At 38.1% G+C, this 20,811-nt stretch overlaps 1 protein-coding gene across 1 annotated transcript in view; it reads left to right on the forward strand.

Annotated features, from left to right (window-relative positions):
• The window catches only part of atrnl1b (attractin-like 1b), a 57,925-nt gene extending 40,690 nt beyond the window's left edge, over positions 1–17,235 (forward strand). Inside the window, exons 25-28 of the mRNA XM_077625985.1 lie at positions 5,337–5,415; positions 10,215–10,325; positions 15,841–15,955; positions 16,077–17,235. Coding sequence (XP_077482111.1) covers positions 5,337–5,415; positions 10,215–10,325; positions 15,841–15,955; positions 16,077–16,201 — 430 coding nt within the window. The 3' untranslated portion in view covers positions 16,202–17,235. The remainder of the gene's footprint in view (positions 1–5,336; positions 5,416–10,214; positions 10,326–15,840; positions 15,956–16,076) is intronic.
• The last annotated feature ends 3,576 nt before the right edge of the window (positions 17,236–20,811 follow it).

Here is a 20,811-nt window from a genome sequence, read left to right on the forward strand (position 1 = left end):
CTATGCGCTCAAATGGCTAACTTGGAACCGATAAGCAGAATAACTCCGAGTAAATCATCACCCCTGATGCAAATAAATAAATAAAAAATCGCTACGCGGGAAGAGATTTGATTCCTCAACTATGAGGAAAATTTAGATTAGATTGGAACTTTATTTCATCCCGTATTCGGTGAATTTCTTGGTGGCATTAGCAAGACAGACACAAGACACACAAGACATTGACCTAGGTAAGAAAAGGGAACAACTTCTCTCTATGCTGTTCAGTATACGTATGACGCGCCAAAAATGTTAAAATGTTTGTAAATTTTAAATGAATTCAATTCATTAATCCACCTGCACAATGCACAAGTACCGCAGATTCACCGACCCATGTGCCATAACGTGTGCGGTCGATTGTTCGCCGGTCTTTTGTTCGCCGGTCTTTTGGTCGCCGGTCTTTTGGTCGCCGGTCTTTTGGTCGTGGTCTTTTGGTCGCCCCGACCGCGACAACAGGCGACCAAAAGACAGGCGACCAAAAGACCGGCGACCAAAAGACCGGCGACCAAAAGACCGACGACCAAAAGACCGGCGACAAAACAAGGTAAAACAACACGGTCTACGCATCAATAAAAGCCAACAATGGCCATGAGCAGTTTCACTGAGCCAACGTGTGAGTGTATAAGAGTTTGTATGTACGTACATGCGTTGTCCCTTTAAGAAGCTACGTCAGTCAGGGTCTTAACAAGTTCTCCAACAAAAAACAATAAAAGTCCGGGAAATTTTGAGCTTTTCTTTAGCCTAATAATTAATAGGGCATTAAGTATGACTAAATAGTAATTCGCAGTTTGTATTTAGGGAATTTGAGCAACGATTTAAATGGTAATTATCACTTACCTTCCAGGAGACCAAAAGACCGGCGACCAAAAGACCGGCGACCAATCGACCGTGTACCATGCCATAATGCCTTTTTGTTGTTTTGCTAAAATGCTAAATATGACATTATTACAAAATTGAATTGGTCCATCCGTCCGTCGGTCAGTCACTGGCGCTTGCTCCATAGCTAACAAGATTCAATATGATCGGTTTCTCGAATGACAAAGTAGGACCGTAAAGTTATTGTCTACAAAAACATCAACAAACTGAATGGTGATTTGACAGGGCGTCCGTCTGCATAAACTCCTTTTCCAGATGGGAAAGAAGACGCTGACCTCACGCGGTTTTGTTTGGGTTTTAGGTGTTCATTTCTTCGCCTAGCATATTATGTGTGTAGCTATCGTGCTTGTGAATGGTTGCCTGAGGCGCCTGCCTATCACTGGCCTGTCCTACCAAACAGTTTGTGCACTTATCGCCTGCGTCCATCGGATTCAATTACAGCTGGATTTAGGGAGTCTTCTAGAGAATACTTCCAGCACAACTCATATTTAGTCCCTACAATAGAACAGTAATAATAATGAATCTATTGGTTTCCTTTACCAACAACAGGAACCAAAGTTACTTATAATGACCGTACTATTTATACTTTGGCTTATTACCATTTACAACAATCAAACTAGTAATAGCAGCCAGTGAAATAGCTGTTTCAGTGCCTTTGACGATGATAGATGATAGTCCATTCTACCTTCTGCTCTAAATTGATATACGTTTTTCCATAGAAGACATCCAAACGATTTGAAATGGGAGGGTAGCAGACCTCCGAATTCAAATGGATTACATGTCAATCGGTGACAGCCAGTGAGTTAATATTTAATCAAATACCAATTGAGATGGATATTTTTACCTAAAATGTCACCAGAAGATGTAAATTAACTAGCTAAGAAGTAAAATGTTTAGGTAAAAAAAAGATTGCACATGAACTGGAAAAATATCTAAATATTTTCATTGGTTTAATATTATTTACAATGAAAAATTAGAGCCTCGAGGCTGGAGGATCTGGTGGTGCTTGACATTATTTCCATTCCACACGTTCATTAATAAATTATTAGATTAGAACTTTATTTCATCCCGTATTTAGGAAATATCCTTGGTTGCAGTAGCAATACAGACACAGAAGACATTGTAGACCTAGGTAAAAAAAATGTTTTCAGTTTACAATCCTACTCCGAATGCCACATTTTGTGGTAAACAGGGGTCTCAAACTGGTCCACAAGGGCCCCAGTGGGTGCAGTTTTTCATTCAAAACAAACAGGAGAACACCTTTTGGAAGTGTGATCAGTTGATTGCATTGAGGTCCTACTTGTTTTAGAATACACCTCATTGGTTAAACTGTCGGGACTGGATTGGTTGGACCAAAGACCAGCACCGACTGCGGCCCTTAGCGGAATCGGTTTGAGACCTCTCGGCTAAAAGCCAAAATTACGTTTTGCTCAACACAGGAATCCTCTTCGTGGCTAACGATAATACGTCTGGGTGGCCTTTTTAGATGAGCAGAGCAACAGGAGGTACATCACCTTTGGAAAAAAAATAGCCATTAAACATTTAGTCCCACCCAATCTAAATTGATTTACCGCTGTCATATTTGAATAAAACATTAGACACAAAATACCATCTTTACTTGGGATTGATATAGTGTGATTGAGGTCAATTTAAGTGAGCCTTTTAGTTTGAAGTACCAGTTTGATTCATTTACCAATGTTGGTGGGAATTTCAGAAGGAAATTGTATCTGCTTGATGACGACAAAATGAGAAACACCCTAAGGGTTTCCCACACAAAGTGAGAAAAGCGCCACTGACCCAATAGTGTTTGCACCTTCACATAACGAGCCTCTTAGGCCCCCAGATTGTGTTTCCCATTAATGTCAATTCACAACTTTGGACTGTATTCATGCTTGGGAATGATTTCTTCTTAATTTTATCTGCTGCTATCAATGGCAGCCAATGAGTTAATAAACCACATTTTTTCTCAACGCAAGAATGACCGCGGCCTAAATCGGAATAAAAATGACTAAATCGCCTGGGGCTTTGCTAGATTGCAAATATGAGGTTAGGTGGTCACGGGCGGTAGGTGGGGACTATTCCATTTGTTCAACACAATTTTAATAAATCAAGGGAAATTATTATAGATGAGACAAACCAAAAAGAGTTGAGTGTCATGGCTTTTAGTGCACCAACAAAAAAATGCATAGTAGAGCTGCGGAGAGATGCCACAAATTGTTATTTTTACCGTCCTGGTCAGTCCCCAATTATGCTATGCATAAAGCCATTAGTTCATATAAATAAATCACATTATATAACTCAGGGTTTGACTTTTACAATTGTGGATTGGAGCAAAAACTATGTAAAACTAAAAGCTCCATTTGGGGGTATAATTGGTTTCCAAAGCAAAAACCAAAAGGAATCAGTCTAATTGAAGATGACATAAATCAGATTATATATACTTTATATAATATATATTTTTTAGTTTTGAATTTGGAACAATAAATTGAAATAGAATAATGTTTTTCCTCACTGAAAAATGTTAGTGGGTTTTTGATAATAAGAGTATTTGTTTTTATCCCCTTTTAAATTTACAATAGGATTTGTTTTTTTAAATAGTAAATGTAAAAAAATACACCCTTTTTTTAACAATTTATACAATCAAATGGTTATCAAATGTTTTGCCAAAATAAATCACATTTACCATTTATTCAAGTACAAAATGATTACAATTAAACAACAAATATATTATTAACTCAGTGGCTTCCATCGACAATAATAAATATCTAATTCGTTTAAACAGGGAAGACTTTATGCCAGTGACGGCGCCGGAAGTCCAATTTATTTTGACTTGGAGGGGGCGAATGAATGAATGTCCTAATCAAAATGAATTACCGCAACCCATGGTAGCCAAAGACTTAAGAGGCTTATAAGAAAATGAAATGGAGTTTGGACAATGTCAAAAAACTCAACAATGTCACTAAACAATGAATCAACTTTCAAAACAGTTATTACAGTTAATTTTGTTGATCGATCAGTCGATTCATTGTGGCAGCCTTAATGGAAATCAATGATCAATGTCATTATTTCCCCATCGATTCCCAACCTTATAGTTATTCATTTTTCTGTCACCCACCACACTTTAATATCATTGAGGCAGCCAAACAAAAGTATTCCCCGCCATTTGAATGTTTCCCGCCGCTCACGGCGGATTTCACCTTCACTCTTAAGTCCCCCGTCGCTTCTCGTCCTTGACGGGATCATCACGTTTCATGCGGTGATGCTGTACATCTAAACCGATGGCCCGCTCGGGTTTAAATATCACACACACACTGATGGGTTCACCAGGTTTAAAAGCAGCGCCAGTTCATCGAATTACAGGATGTCTTCCAGGCAGTGGTGTGATTTGCTTTGTTCTTGAACAAGCTCATGATTCATGCCAATGTGGAAATTAATATAGCTGAGTGATTTATAGACCTATATGTGTGTATATGTATGTATGTGTATATATACACATACATATATACATATATTCATATATATATATATATATATATATATATATATATATATATATATATATATACACACATACACACATACACACAAACACATATATACACACACACACATATATATATGTGGGTATATATATATATATATATACATACATATATATACACATATATATATATATATATGTGTGTGTATATATGTATATATATATAAATATATATGTATATATAAATATATATGTATGTATATATATGTGTGTGTGTATATATGTATGTGTGTATATATATGTGTGTGTATATGTGTGTGTGTATGTGTGTGTGTGTATATATACATATATATGTGGGTGTGTGTATATGTGTGTATATGTGTGTATATATGTGGGTGTGTGTATATGTGTATATGTGTGTATGTGTGTGTATATATGTGTGTGTATATATGTGTGTGTATATATGTGTGTGTATATATGTGTGTGTATATATGTGTGTGTATATATGTGTGTGTATATGTGTGTGTATATATGTGTGTATATATGTGTGTATATATATGTATATATATATATGTGTGTATATATGTGTATATATGTGTGTATATGTGTGTATATATATTTATATATGTGTATATATATATATTTATATATATATGTATTGAATGAGGATGTGTGGTATTGAAAATGAATTACTGAATATTTTTCTTTTGTTTATTGTAAAGATTTTGTGCAGTCGTTTGCCTTTGACAGTAGATGATGGTAATAAATAAATAGATATAATAATTAATGTATCCCTTTTAAATAATGAAGCAATTGCAAAAGTTAATTATTTGTTACAGCAACTCACTGGTGGGCATTGACACTATAGACGTCCAATTCATTGAGACTTTGAGGTGTCAGTCTTCAGGTGTTAATATTTGTTAATTGTTTGCTCTCGTTTTAGTTGTTTTCTTTCACTTCTACTGGTGGCAGCGGTTGTGTGGAAGATCAAGCAAACATGCTGGGCTTCACGCCGTCGCGAGGTAAGTGCAAAAAAACAAAAACCGGGATTTGGTCGTTGGAACAGCGTTTGTTTTGTCTGACATTGCTAACCAGTGCTAATTGATTTATGAATATAAACAAGAATAATTGCTATCATGAAAAGAATCATGCCAGTCTAAAAAATTAAATGCAGTCAAGTAATCAATGCGTGCAGATGGTGTGCCTTCATTAAAATGCTGCTCGCTTCATTCTTGTTTTTTTGGACTCATTGGCGTTCGGGTTATTAGTTTGTCGCTAACCTTCAGAATTCATATCAAGGACTTAAAATGTCCCAGAAAAAAAGTTTTTTTATTAAGAAAATTGACGTGTTTTTTTTAAATTAACCCAAAAAATATTTATGCTCTTATTTTTCACTTATAAATCACCAAAAAAGTAAACAAAAGTTGATTGTTATGACTGACCAACAGGTAAAATGTTTAAAAAGTCAATCTTTCCCATTGATGATGATAGACATTTAATCATGTTAATTTTTTTCCATTCATTTGCTGTGAATTTAAATCTGCCAAAACCTTACCCTACAATTGGTTTTTGCCATCAATAGCAGCCAACGGATTAACGTAACATTTTTCTGTTGATGAAAAATATCAATTTTTCCACCAAAAAGAAAGACTTTTCCCCTCTCAGTCAGAAGGCATTGAATGTCTTTCAATGGCAGCCGAAATGTAAACACAAGGAAAATAACTTAAATGAGCTATTTTGAGCTACGTTGCCCATTAAAAAGTGAAGTCAAAGTGTGGTTCTGATTGTGCAAGACCTTTAAAACATTTTGGTCTTTGCATACAAAGCTCCATCTATTTCTAAAATGAAAATAAAAACAAGGTTAGAGGTGAAACAAAGACATCAGCAAACTGAAATTGAGATTGATTTTCCTCGCACATTGCATTAAAACTTTAAGCCGGCACATTGTTGCGCATCTCCACTATTAAACATCTTATAGAGACAGCACATCTATAAATTTAAGCTGGCTAGCTTTGCCCCAAGGTCAACAATGAGGAAATTTGCCCTTCAGGAAAAGATAAAGCAAGATGTAGGTGCACCAATGTTTTGTTGTTGTTGTTGTAATTTCCAACATCGACTCTTCAAATCCAACTACATTCATCCTAAATGTCAGATAGCCACAACCTTATTTATCACGTCGCAGACTTCATTTAAAGCCACAAAGCGCCAGCCAGGGGGAGCTTCGGTTATACCGAAATATGTGCCGAGAATGCAATCGTCAAAATAACCCACACCTTAAGATAGAATAACTTTAACAGACCACAAAAGGCTGGCGCCAAGTCAGTAAAAGCAATTAACAAGTGATTTTGTCAAGAACACAAGCTGGAGCCTTTCAGTGGGCCGATAAGCGCAACATTAATATGCTGCTTTATTCATTTGGCAATGAGCGAGCGAATTATCGGCCCTTTCATGAGGAGCTATAAAAGGTGTCATCTCGCCTCGGAGACTTTCGGGCACCTTAGCGGGTCACTTTGTGCTTCTTTTCCTCTGCGTCATGACACGCTCCCGCAGGTGCTACCCTCGAAACAATGCTATAATGTGGCTATTTAGGTTGAGCTGGGACAGCTCCTCGCTTAATTTTGACACTTTTTGTGGGATGAAATGTCATGCCGTTCCCTAGAACAGGGCTGTGTGTGTCTTGACAATTCGCGTTCTGACTTTGGTAGCCCTACTGTAAACCATTATTTTGATATACAGTGGTACCTCGAGATAAGGTTAATGTGTTCCGGGACTGAGCTCGTATGTCGATTTTTCTCGTAACTCAAACGAACGTTTCCCATAGAAATGAACTAAAAACAAATTAATTCGCTCCAACCCTCTGAAAAAAACAGAAAAACATTTTTATTTGTTCTAATTTGCCATCTATTAAAAAAGTTATAAATAACTAGTGGTTAAATAGTACTAAAATGTGTTTAATTGTACTAAAATTGGACACAAATGTGTATATAGTATATAGTCCTCTCGTATTAGTGATCGCTCCGCCATTCGCACTGACTAACGAAAAAAAAAAACACTGAAAAATGTGCTGTGTGATATGGGGAAAATAATAATCTATCACAAAATGGACATTTTTTTTTAAAAATTAAATTATGATGTGTGTACTAAAATGTGTTTAATATTATTAAAATTTGACGAATTTCGCGGAGGGGAGAGAGGTACAGAGAGTGAGGGGGGAGACTTTCTGCACGCCAACGCACCCGTAACATAACATAAACAAATGCGATGCAGACACACTCAAAAATAAATTTAATCTAACCTTACACTAAACTTAATTCTAATTTTGTTTTAAATATTTATACCTTTCTTCTCCCGGGTTGGCTCTATTTGCCCCGCCTCCACCCTGACTTTCAGACGCAACCTATCGAGGGTTGTTTGCTTTTGTATTCTCTTCAAAATATTCCGAAAATAATGCTCACAAATGTCCTCACAATAGGATAACGCACGACCACTTGCCAACGAGAAGTAGTGTATACGCCATTCGCACTGACTAACGGGGAAAAACACTGAAAAAATGCAACGCTCCGCCCAGTGCTCGTAGAGACATTACACGAGGGAGTTGCGACCAGAAAGACAGTGCCCATTATGTTCTTATGAGCAGCATCTCGTGTCCGCTGTCTGCTCGTATATCAAAATTTGTCTGGTATCTCAAGATAAATATCTGCTCAAAATTTTACTCGTATCTCAAATTGCTCGTATGTCGGGGCACTCGTATGTCGAGGTACCACTGTACAGGCAGTAATCGGGGTTTCTTGGGTACGCTGGTTTCCTCCCACATCCCAAAAACATGCATGGTAGGCTGGTTGAATACTCTAAATTGCCCCAAAGTATGAGTGTGTGCGTGAATGATTGTTTGTCTCCTCGTACCCTGTGATTGGCTGGCGACCAATTCAGGGTGTTCCCTGCCTGGTGCTCATAATTGACTGGGTTAGGCCCCCGCAACACTTATAGGGATAAGCGGTATGGAAAATGAATCTCCCTAATGGGGCTCAGTTATGTGGAAATTACCGGTCAAACAATGATTAATCAATTATCAAAATATTTGTCGATTAACTCTTTTAATACCATTGATGGGAATGAATTGGACTTCTAGCGCTGTTAACTCTTCCTGTGCCATTGATGATGATGTTTGTCCAATCATGTGGCATCCAATCATCCTACCACTGTGAATTGAAATGGCAGCCATTGAGTTTATGGGTGCTTATAAGATACATTGTACTAACTTTTTTCAGTCTGTAAATACTAGTATAGATGTACTTAGTGTGGCAGTGAATTGAGTTCATTTGGTAATTGTTTGTGGTCGATTATTAAGGATAACACGGTGAATATTGCTTAAGTTGAAAATAAAGTCAAGTCGTTGCCATTTCCTAAGAATCCTAATTTTGCTGAAAGTGCTGATTAAGCTGTGTTCCCACCTAAGGGTAGATTAATGTGCTCCAAAAGTAACATCAGCGTAAATACAAAGCCACTTTACACCATCCAGCAGCTAGAATTAAAACAAGTGCATTCCAAGTAGAACAATTTCCATAATCAATAATCAAGGATGCATTTTCAGACAACCTCCAAAGAAGAGCTCTTTTTTTATATAAAATAAAAACTAAGTACTAGGTACTCCGGTTTCCTCTCACATTCCAAAGACATGCATGGTAGGCTGATTGGACACTCTAAGTTGCCCCTAGGTATTGGTGTGAGTGTGCATGGTTGTCCGTCTCCTTGTGCCCTGCGATTGGCTGGCCACAGATTCAGGGTGTCGCCTGCCTCTGGCCCGTACTCAGCTGGGATAGGCTCCAGCACCTCCCGCGACCCTAATGAGGATAAAGCAATTCAGAAAATTAGATGAGAAAAAAACAGGGAGAGATATCAATGTACCGTATTTTCACGACTATAATGCACACTTAAAAGTCTTAAATTTTCTCCAAAATAGACAGGGCGCCTTATAATCCAGTGTGCTTTATATATGGAGAAAAAAATCAAATGTGTCATTCATTGAGGGTGCGCCTTATAATGTGGTGCGCCTTATAGTCGTGAAAATACGGTATATTCACTATCCAATCAGATAATCATTTCTCTTTCTGGCAGGTGAAAGCCGGCGCCTTTTATTTTAAAAATTTTTTTTCTGTCACTCCCTGTTTGAATCTGCAATAGAGGATAGTGACCAGAGCAAGGTCCTATACCAATTTTTGTTTCTCAAATACTGGTGGGATGCACATTTTTACGTAGTATGCTTGTATTGACCTAAAAACCAAATGACCTCATTATCCTATTCTCTCAACAAGCAAATTGGTGTTCTGTTACTTTGTTAGACGGGTATGTACTTGAATGTAAGCTCTTTTTAAAATTGATTTTATCGATCACTAACAGCTGTTTATCTGGCCAAATTGTCTCGACTGCCTCATCAAGCAAACCTGAGCTTCTCACAAATCCAATAATCAATCAGCAGTGTCCTTGCCACTAATAGCTACCCCATTTTGCCATTGAACATCATGTGAGGCGTGCAGGCATTGTTGTTACACAGTTACACATGGTCAGTGGTAAAGAAAATGTTTTTCTTTTCAACAAGGCAAGGCACAATTTATTTGTATTGCACAATTAAACAATGTGATTCGAAGTGCTACATCACATGAATGAGCAAGAGACAATTAAGAAATAGAAACAGAAACACAAAAGGGTACATAAAAATCACATTAAATCAGTCAGACTTGACATGTTGCATGTTTCTGGATTTGATGGCTCTTGCATGGATTTTAATTTCTAATATTGTGTATATGCATTACTTTTTTTCCAGCAACTGATGAGGGAGCGTCAACAAATGGCCAGTCGTCCTTTTGCGTCAGCTGCTGTCGTTATCGACGCCAGAGAAGGACTACCCGCGGAGACGCTGCAACCACTTTCCGATGTGAGTTGTCGATTTAAACAAATGTGGAAGAATTTAATCCCTCTGCCTGAATTTACATTTACCAAATATACATAAGTACATGAATATAGTACAGCGGTACCTCGAGATACGAGCTTAATTCGTTCCGGGACTGAGCTCGTATGTCGATTTACTCGTAACTCTAACGAACCTTTCCCATAGAAATGAACTAAAAACAAAATTCATTCCAACCCTCTGAAAAAACACCAAAAACAGGATATTGGATTGGAAAAATATTTGTATTTGTTCTAATTCGCCATCTATTAACAAAGTAACAAATAACTAGTGGTTTAATAGTACTAAAATGTGTTTAATAGTACTGAAAATTAGACGGATTTCACGGAGGGGAGAGAAAGAGAGCGGGACAGGGGGGGACCTTTTGCACGGCAATGCGCTCGTAACATAAAAAACTAATTTAAATGAACTTGGAATACGATGCAGACACACTCAAAAATAAGTTTAATCTAACCTTGCACTAAACTTGATTCTAATTTTGTTTTAAATACCTTTCTTCTCCCGGGTTGGCTCTATTTGCCCCGCCTCCACCCTGACTTTCAGATGCAACCTATCGAGGGTTGTTTGCTTTTGTCGTCCCTTTAAAATATTCCCAAAATGATGCACACAAATGTCCTCATAATAGGATAACGCACGACAACTTGCCAACAAGAAGTAGTATATACTATCGTATTAGGGATCTCTCCGCCATTCGCAGACTAACGGTGAAAAAAACCCACTGAAAACATTATGAGCAGCCTCTCGTGTCTGCTGTATGCTCGTATGTCAAAATTTGTCTCGTATCTCAAGATAAATATTTGCCCGAAATTTTACTCGTGTCTCAAATTGCTCGTATGTCGAGGTACCACCGTATTGATAAAAAAATACAATGTTCCCTCAAAATCTTCCCACTCTGAGCAACATCAGAAGTGCTCGCTATGTCCACACACCAGTATCACACCTACCCCTAAATGATGTAGTCATAATAAGATTTAATGATTAATATCCATAAAACATTTTAATAAATCTCACTAGATTATGCACAAATTTGTAATGTCAATTACCTATGAATGATGAATTATGAACTATCCATGGGCTTCATAACATATGAATACATCCTCATTTTTAAAATAGTCCTAAGGAGAGAATGCTTATGTGAAGGTTATATTAGCATATTTCGAAGGGCAAGCAGAAGTCTAAAGAAAAACGTGACCTTTCTTACAATCATTTAAATGCTTCCCATCAGTAATAGAAAGCAGAAAAGAAATGTTTTGACGGCAGCGGCAGAAGACTCAAAGTCAGCGAGGATAAAAGCGTTGGGTTGAGCAATAAAAGGGTTCTCCGTGCTTCAATTGACATGGGAGAAGCACCAGTGTTTCCCCAGTCAATACCGCCTACATGTCAGCTGCCATGCAGAGAAATAAAATCACTGTGGCGACGGGCGTCCAGCCACTACATAGGCCATTAGCGGAGCGCTGAGCGAGCCGTTATGGCGTCGTGAAGGCCGGTGGAGAGAAACAAAGAGGAGGAAGAATGACAGAGGTTTCTGTGAGTGTGAAACCAACTCTGTCAGTGTCATTGACAATGATGGACTGCCAATCATGTGCTGTCCAATCATCCTTATGCTGTATGTGTGTGTATATATATATGTATGCGTATATATGTATGTGTATGTCTATATATATATATATATATATATATATATATATATATATATATATATATATATACATATATATATATATACATATATATATATATATATACATGCATATATATATACATTTATACATGTATACATTTACATGCATATATATACATATACATGCATATATGTATATATACATATACATGCATATATGTATATATACATATACATGCATATATGTATATATACATATACATGCATATATGTATATATACATATACATGCATATATGTGTATATATATACATATACATATACATGCATATATGTATATATATACATATACATGCATATATGTATATATACATATACATGCATATATGTGTATATATATACATATACATATACATGCATATATGTATATATATACATATACATGCATATATGTATATATATATATACATATACATGCATATATGTATATATATGCATATATATATATATATTTTTTTATATATATATACACACATATATACATGTATGTATTTTATGTATAAATACACAATGAGGAAAATTAATGGAATTTTTCGTGATTCCTTTTGGAAATTTCAAATACAGTTTTATTTTTAAACTATTCAAGTGAAGTATTTCAAACTCAATTTCAGCATTTCAGATTCAGTTTAGTAATACAAATTCATTTTCTGATTGCACAAATACAAGCCCCTACGGAGCCATTGAAAAGAGAACAAACACCACTTGGCAAAACTCCGACTCCATTATGGGGCTGTCAAAAACAGTTTTTTAAAGAAACAAGTGTTATCTACATTTTCTAGCCAGAATGACCTCAAATTAAATCTCTCGCACGCCTTAATTTTAGCAGTTTAATTATGAAGTGATCTATACTTACTACTTTATCACCTTTACTAATGCGCTGGTTTGGAAAAACGGCAAAACAACGCTGACTCAAGTGAAACAAGCAATTGAATTATTTAATGGCATTGTTTGCCAGCAGCTGAAGGTTAAGCATATAAACATAAACCTCATTTTTTGTTGTTGTTGTAAGCCTAATTACTCAGCATCTGGTTTCACTTAACTGTTTGGTACACTTGTCCATGTCATTGAATGCATAACACATTTATTTAACTGACCACTTGCTTTTCTGGCTACCATTGAAGGCAATAGATATCTCATCCATTTGGACAGGGATTGGATAATTAAAAAATAAAATTAAATAAAAAAAATTTAAAAAATCAAATAATGATTTTATAGAATTATAAAAATATCAAACATCAAAAAATAAATGTATATATTTTACTAATAGTAGTTTTGACCTGAAAAAATGAATAAAACATTTATTGTTTGGCTTTTTTTATTTAAAACAATTCGAAACAAATAACCATTTGATACATAATAAACTATATAGTTTACCACCTTTTTTTAAAAAAAAATTATATTGTAAAAAAGGAAAAATAGTCAACACAAATAAGAGAATATTTATACTAACTTAATAACTGGCACTAGAGGCGATAGATCAATCCTTTTTAAACTGGGACTAGTTCAAATGGATCAAACATCTATTGCCATCAATGGCAGATAACCAGTTAACATTCATCTCTGTGAGGCAAGAACATTTCGGAACAGCTGCAAAGACTCTCACGTAGTCATCCGTGAAAGCACCGACGTGCACTCCATTCTTATTTGTCATTAGCATAAGACAATTTACGGCCATTTTTTTTTTCATGTTGGCATGTAGCTACTCATTAGTGAGGATCACCTGAGCGCTCGTGAAGCCAACCGACAACCTGATGGCCCTTGAATGTGGCGCTTGCGCCTCAGCAGACGCACGCTAATGTTCGGGCTTGCTCGCATGGCACAGCAACAATCATTTGTATGCTATGACGAAAACTTATTTTATATTTAATTGGAATCCCTTTTGTGTTGCCATCTATTTGGAGTTATTCATCACAGAGTACTCCGGAATATTGGACAGTTAGATGAGAGCTATTTTGCCTGAAGGCATCGTTGTTATGAACTCTTTTAATGCCACGATGATATACATACAGTAATGTGGCGTCCAATCATTCTTCTGCTGTGGATTTATGAGATTATCACTGGTAGACGTTCAAAACATTTCAAATGGAATGTCAATCGTACTAAATGGCAGCCAAAGAGTAAAAAAAAAAGTTCGAATAAAGAAATTTTGATGGCATTCATTCGGTGGACATCCAATTATTTGATCACTGCCAACCTCGCCAGTTGAAATGACCAGACGTTGATTGCCATCAACCGCACTGGGTGTTAAAGACGAGCTTCTCAAACCCTTTTGATTGGCCAATGAACATTTGGGATAAGCGGAAATTCAAACGTCCAAAAGCTGGTCTTCGCCGCCGTTCTTTGGAGACAAAGGCTTTTTTAATTGGTCACGTAACGATGGCCTAGAACCGCAGGCGCGTCCGCCATGCTTGACAGGGGCTGTCGTAAGAAGACCTACACTTAAACTTAATGGCCAACAAAGTGGTGGCGTCTCACGCGTGAAAAACATGTCATGGGCACAATGAACGCGGAGAGGTTTCTGGAGAAGTCAGGGAATAATATGTCTGCCCAAGCCAATGTTGACTTGTTCCCTACCATTTTTGAGCTAAGGCACACTTTTTGCATTGAATACAATTTTTTTTAAATACTCTGTCAACTATATTAACCGTAGAAAGTCATTCTCATCGAAGTTTTATCAACAGGAGTCAAATTAACAAACAAATATTTCAATATCAAAATCAATATAATTTTTTTCTCTGGTAATATTACGATTTTGATTTTGTCATATAACAATATATAACTTAATTTTCGCCATATTACAACTTTAATGTCGCCATCAGAATATCACAATGTACGACGTCATGTCAGAAAATTTCCCGCAGCACATATGATCCTCTCAGAGCACAGTTGCATTTTTTCAGTGCGAATGGCGGAGCTATCGCTAATACGAGAGGAGTATATAGTACTACTTCTCGTTGGCAAGTGGTCGTGCGTTATCCTATTGTGAAGACATTTGTGTCCAATTTTAGTACAATTAAACACATTTTAGTACTATTAAACCACTAGTTATTTGTTACTTTGTTAATAGATGGCGAATTGGAACAAATAAAAATGTTTTTTCCAATCCAATATCCTGTTTTGGGTGTTTTTTCAAAGGGTTGGAACGAATTAATTTGTTTTTAGTTCATTTCTATGGGAAACGTCCATTTGAGTTACGAGTAAATCGACATACGAGCTCAGTCCCGGAACGAATTAAGATCGTATCTCGAGGTACCACTGTATATAAATTATTAACGTGTTTACTTTATGTCAAAGCTTTAAATCTCATTGTACTTGTAAAATGACAATAAAGGCATTTCATTCTATTCAACAAATATGAAATGTAAATCTATAGAGATCAAAATAAAATGCATACATATTTAAATAAATACTGAAATAACATTTTTAATGACACATTGAACTCATTCCCTGCCATTGAAATCCATTGACAGCTTTTTTTTTTATTGGTTGGAACTTTATTTCATCCCCTATTCGGGAAATTTCTTGGTTGCAGTAGCACGACAGACACAAGACACACAAGACATTGTAGACCTAGGTAAAAAACTGGAGCCACACACAGGAAGTCCCCAAAGTGGGGACCTTCTGCAGACTGAGACTGAGGTTACCGCACAGTCCTCAGTAGTCTGGAGGTTTTAAAGATCATCTTCCTTGCCTAGATCCTCCTAAGCCATCCTTCTGTTGTACATTTTGTCATTACAAGACATCCTTGAAAGTCTGTCTGTTGATGTGTGACCAATGATTTTTCGCTGTACGTTACGTTCAGAGCGCCCCGAAACCCGTGGCCATGGAGCCGTGTTCTGGAGGCAAAGCGGCTGTGTTGACCGTCCTCATGCGGTTGCCGTCAGGACCCGCGAACTTACCACCGCCCGGACAGTCAGGTAATAAAAACTGCCGTTTTGGATTTGAAAATCTTCTGAAAATCAAGTTTTTCTTCCCTTTCTTATTGGAAGACCATTTTGCACATTGTTCATTTGTATTTTTTGCCCCGCCTGTCGACAGGTTTGATCGTGGCCAGCGCTCTGATCGACGTTTCTCAGCAGAAAGCCTCGGATTTTAAGGAGAAGTCGCTGGCGTCAAAGAACCGAAAAGCCCTCGCTCCCACACACCAGGGCACCTGCGTCTGAGCGCCGCTCTTTTCATGACGTTGGACATCGTCTCGCAAACGAAAGGCCATCCGACTGCTCGATTCTTGAGGAGCGGCGCCGAGAACGGCTAAACTTTTCCAACCCGCACGCCCGAAAAGTTGTCAAACGCCTCCTTCGTTCCTTTCGCCCGGCGTGAGCCAAGGCGCCGATCGCTATGCATTTGATTTGTGAAGCTGCGGGTGGTCGACGCCCACCCCGCGCCGCCTATCGCTTCTTCTTCGTTAGTAGCGTCGGTAGTTTGGTTGTTTTGCACGCCGAGTCCTAAACAATTTGCTGCCTGAAGGAAGTGTACATTTGCAGCGTATGTCTTTAAGCGTTTAAAACTGGAAAATCTTACCCGGACCTTTTGAAGCGAGGCCATCCCGCTTCTTTGTTTTCTATGCCTTTTCCCGCCGTTCCCTTTTGTATTGCAAGCAAGGGGAAGGGAACCCCCACTTTTTCCAAGCTGTACAGTGTTTGCTTTTGAACAAACGTAAGTCTTTGTCACTTTCCCATCGTTTGCAGGCTTTCCCAGACAAACCGGGCCAGCAGGTGTTTTTCCTTTTTCTTCAATTTACAAGGCGATTGTAAATAAGAGCATTTCTGTTGTTTTGATATTTAACACGATTCCTGTTTAATAGCACATTTAAAGGCATTTTGATAGTCTTGTTTTTTTTTTCTTCTTTTAAATACTGTTTCTTTTTTTAAAACTCGGGCATTGGCGTTGCAAAAAAAAAATTCGTTATGTTGCATCATTTGCTTACCATGAGAAGACGGGCTGCTTGTCAGTAATCACCAGTTTATTTTAAGTCGTTGACTGCAATTGGCGGCGCTAGATGTCTGATGCATTTTAACCGGGAGGGCTGGCAGCAATGTAACGACCCCCAAAGTCAAATTGGATTGGACGCCTGGTGCCGCAAATGACAGTAAAACATGAGAACTCTATGCCAGCCATCTCAGCTTCAGTGGCAATAGCAGTGAATGAGTTAAGGATCATCCACATGATGGAATATTAAAGAAAAATGTCAAGGCTTCTTGTTTTGAAAAAAAAATTGTCAATATTCTCACCGTTTCTCAGATTTCTCTTAGTTCCAGATGTGGATTTTTGAAATGGGACAGCTAAAAAGCCTTTTGGATTGTCCGTCAGAGGTCTGAATCAATATGAATGATAAGGTACATGAAGGTCAACTACGTACGTAAAAAAAATCCAGTTTATATGCTGGTTTCTGTAGCAGCAAGATCCTTAAATCCTGCAAATATTGCTGCAATTGTTGTGTTTTGGTATTAGTTTTGCTGCTACAGAATCTAGCATGTTTTTGCAGGGATGGTTAATCTTTTTACAAAGTTGAAATCGAACTAATACCTTCATATTTTTGATGCCAAAATGTTCCAGGAAGTGGCACAGATCTCGGAACAGGGAACACCATTTTCGGTGGTTGCTAAAGGGGAACCAAATGGAATCTGTGACGATGGAAGGCCGATCAGTCAGTTGGAAATGTCATCGTGGGAGAAGTCAAGCGAAGGAGCAGAGTCGTGCGCACTTGCTCGTTTGGTAATACAAAGTGTCGGCTGCGACTGCAATCTGGCCGCGATTGGGATTTACGCACAACACTCGAAAGCCCCAAAATGACTTGACGTTTGCTGTAAATCATTTCGTGAGGTGGCTAGACTCAAAATAGGTATGAATTTGCCTCGAAATGACTAGCTTTACTACAAATGGGATTATTACACTATAAAAACATTAACTGTCTTTGACATTGATAGATGTCCAATCCATTTGCTGCCAGGTCTCCCAGTTCAAATACATTGGAGGTCTACTACAGATCAACATTTGAACTCAAAACAATGATTGAGGAAAAGAATAATACAATTAAACATTGATAATTTTCACATCATCTGTGATAGGTTCACCAATAGGCATTCCTAAATTTATGCCGTAATAAAACAGACATCTGACTCATAACCGGGTTTCAAAATGGACCATCACATGCAATGCTCTTTCCCCGCATTTGGCAACCGTCAACAAATGCAAACATTCATGTGGCTCACCAGAGATGTCTTCAGATGTCTCTTTTAGCAGGATTAGTCTTCAACCGTCGTGAATCCAGGCGCTCCGCCGAAAATCCAGCCCGCAAAGGGTTTTAGACGCCATGGCCACGGTCTTTCCCAGATGTCGACCAAGCGCCCGGACTCCTTCGGTATGTTGACTCCCAGGCTTGAAGGACCAAAAATGGTAGGTTCACCTTTAGGCATTCCCAAATGCACGCCGTAATAAAACAGACATCTGACTCATAACCGGGTTTCTTGCAAGAGAGAATCGATCCACATGCGTCTTCGGTCAAGATCATTCTCCCGAATCGAATCCTCTCTTGCACATTTATTACATATTACATAAGATTAACAACATGCATCTCAGTTGTCAAAACAATTGAAGATCTTCCGGATCTTCCCAAGGGAGTTTGATGCGAACCACATTCAGAAGTCGATGTTTCTCAAAACAATTGTTGAAAGTCCTCCGGAACCCAAGGGAACTCGATGTTTCGGTGTGAACAATAGTTTTGAGAATTGCAGCTGCAGAGGGAAGTGACCTTCCCGTTGTTTATCACTGTTGCAAGCAGATATACTAAAAATGACTTTTTTAATGTTAACAAGCTAAGTAAAGCAAAGCGTTCTTCATTGCAAGCACATATATAATGATTAATATTTCTAACATAAAGCAAAGCGTTCATTGCAAGCAAATTTATAATAATGATAACCCTAACAATCTGTCCCAAAAAACCCAATCAAATTCATCATTTTAGGGTTAGTTTAGTATTTTTTTTTAAAGTTGACTTTAGTTTAACTGAATTTGAAGTCGGAAATCCAACAGGGAAACTTAATGTAAACTTAAGTATTCAGGTTTGTTTTGAACATTTCATGTACTTAGTCGCTTATATAAAAAAAACGATAGATTTGTCATCATACCTTGCAACAATACTTTACAATTCCTGCTGCAGAAATTCATCATAGTCAAGAAGCCTAAAAGTACACTTGCCTGACAAGCGTTTAAAAAAAGCAGCAAATTTTATGTGGCACTTTGTGTCTTTGCTATCGTAATGACATCTGTAGTGTTTTGGGGAATTTTCGCCGCTACGGACGACACCCTCAGGCCTCCGTCTGCACCGTGATCGGCATCTGCTGCTTATCGTTTTCCGCAACCGGTCGCAGTGCCGCAAACTCTTGTCTCCTATTTGATGGATTTTCTATCAGGATGTGTCACATGTGCCTGATCTGATTTCTTCTTCGGTACAGCTGCAGTCTGGGAAAATGTAAAGATTTGTTCCATTGGAACGAGCCCCAGATTGTCCATTTTTATTTTTAAATTCAACAAGCTCTTTTAACCCTTTTATCCATGAATTATCTTTTATTTTTATTTTTGTTTATTAAAACCTTTACAGGGCGGCCCGGCGGCTTGATTGGTTAGCGCGTCGGCCTCACAGTGGGGGTCCTGCGTTCAAATCCAGCTTAGTCCAAATGTGTGGAGTTTGCATGTTCTCCCCGGGCCTGCGTGGGTTTTCTCCAGGTACTCTGATTTCCTTCCACATTCCAGAAACATGCCTGGAAGAATAATTTGATATTTTGCATTTACAAAGACAGGCATATTAACTTCCATATGATATTGACCAGGCACAGGGGTGGGCAAACTATTCCAGAAAGGGATGCAGTGGGGGCGGGTTTTCATTCCAAGAGGATGCCTTTTCACCAATCTGGTGTGTCCTACTAGTGCAATCAGAGGATTGCAGTCAGGTGCTTCTTGTTTTCTGCAGAAATCTAATTGGTCAAAGTGTCTGTGCTGGATCGGTTGAAACAAAAACCTGCACCCACCGCGGCCCTCATAGACCAGTTTGCCCACCCTCTGGGGTCCTGGGTTCAAATCCAGGTAACGTCCACCTGTGTGGCGTTTGCATGTTCTCCCTGGGCCTGCGTGGGTTTTCTCCGGGTAGTCCAGTTTCCTCCCAAATGCCAAAAACATGCATGGAAGGCTGATTGGACACTCTAAATTGCCCCTAGGTATGAGTGTGAGCGTGAATGGTTGTTTGTGCCCTGTGATTGGCTGTCCAGCAATTCAGGGTGTCCCCTACCTCTGGCCTGAAGTCAGCTGGGATAGGCTCCAGCACCCCCTGCAACCCTAGTGAGGATAAAAGAAAAATGAATGAATAAAATCGTTACGGGGTACTTCAATTCATTCGGTAGATTGGACTTTAATCATATGCGGTGGTATGGTGATTGTGTCTCTGGGTTTAACTTAGGGTGAAATTTTACCTTCTTCGAGACCTCCTCTAATGACTCACTTTTAATATCGTATTCCAACTCGTTTCACGATAAAGACAACGTGTGTACTCGTCTACATAGGTCTTCTTTTCCACTGAGTCAGACACCCTCTGCCTTATGTCATCGGTTTCAACTACACAGATGCACATCACATAAAAATATTTTTATTGTACAATTGCAATAGTTATGCTTCTGCGTGAGTCCTGATAATTTATTTTTCTATTTTCTTAGACAAGATTGTATCATTTAGTGTGTAAAATTTGTGATGGTGGGACTTGACTCATTCACAGTGATGGATG

Source organism: Stigmatopora argus, chromosome 18 (assembly GCF_051989625.1).
Source record: "Stigmatopora argus isolate UIUO_Sarg chromosome 18, RoL_Sarg_1.0, whole genome shotgun sequence".
In the NCBI taxonomy this organism is placed as follows: domain Eukaryota; kingdom Metazoa; phylum Chordata; class Actinopteri; order Syngnathiformes; family Syngnathidae; genus Stigmatopora; species Stigmatopora argus.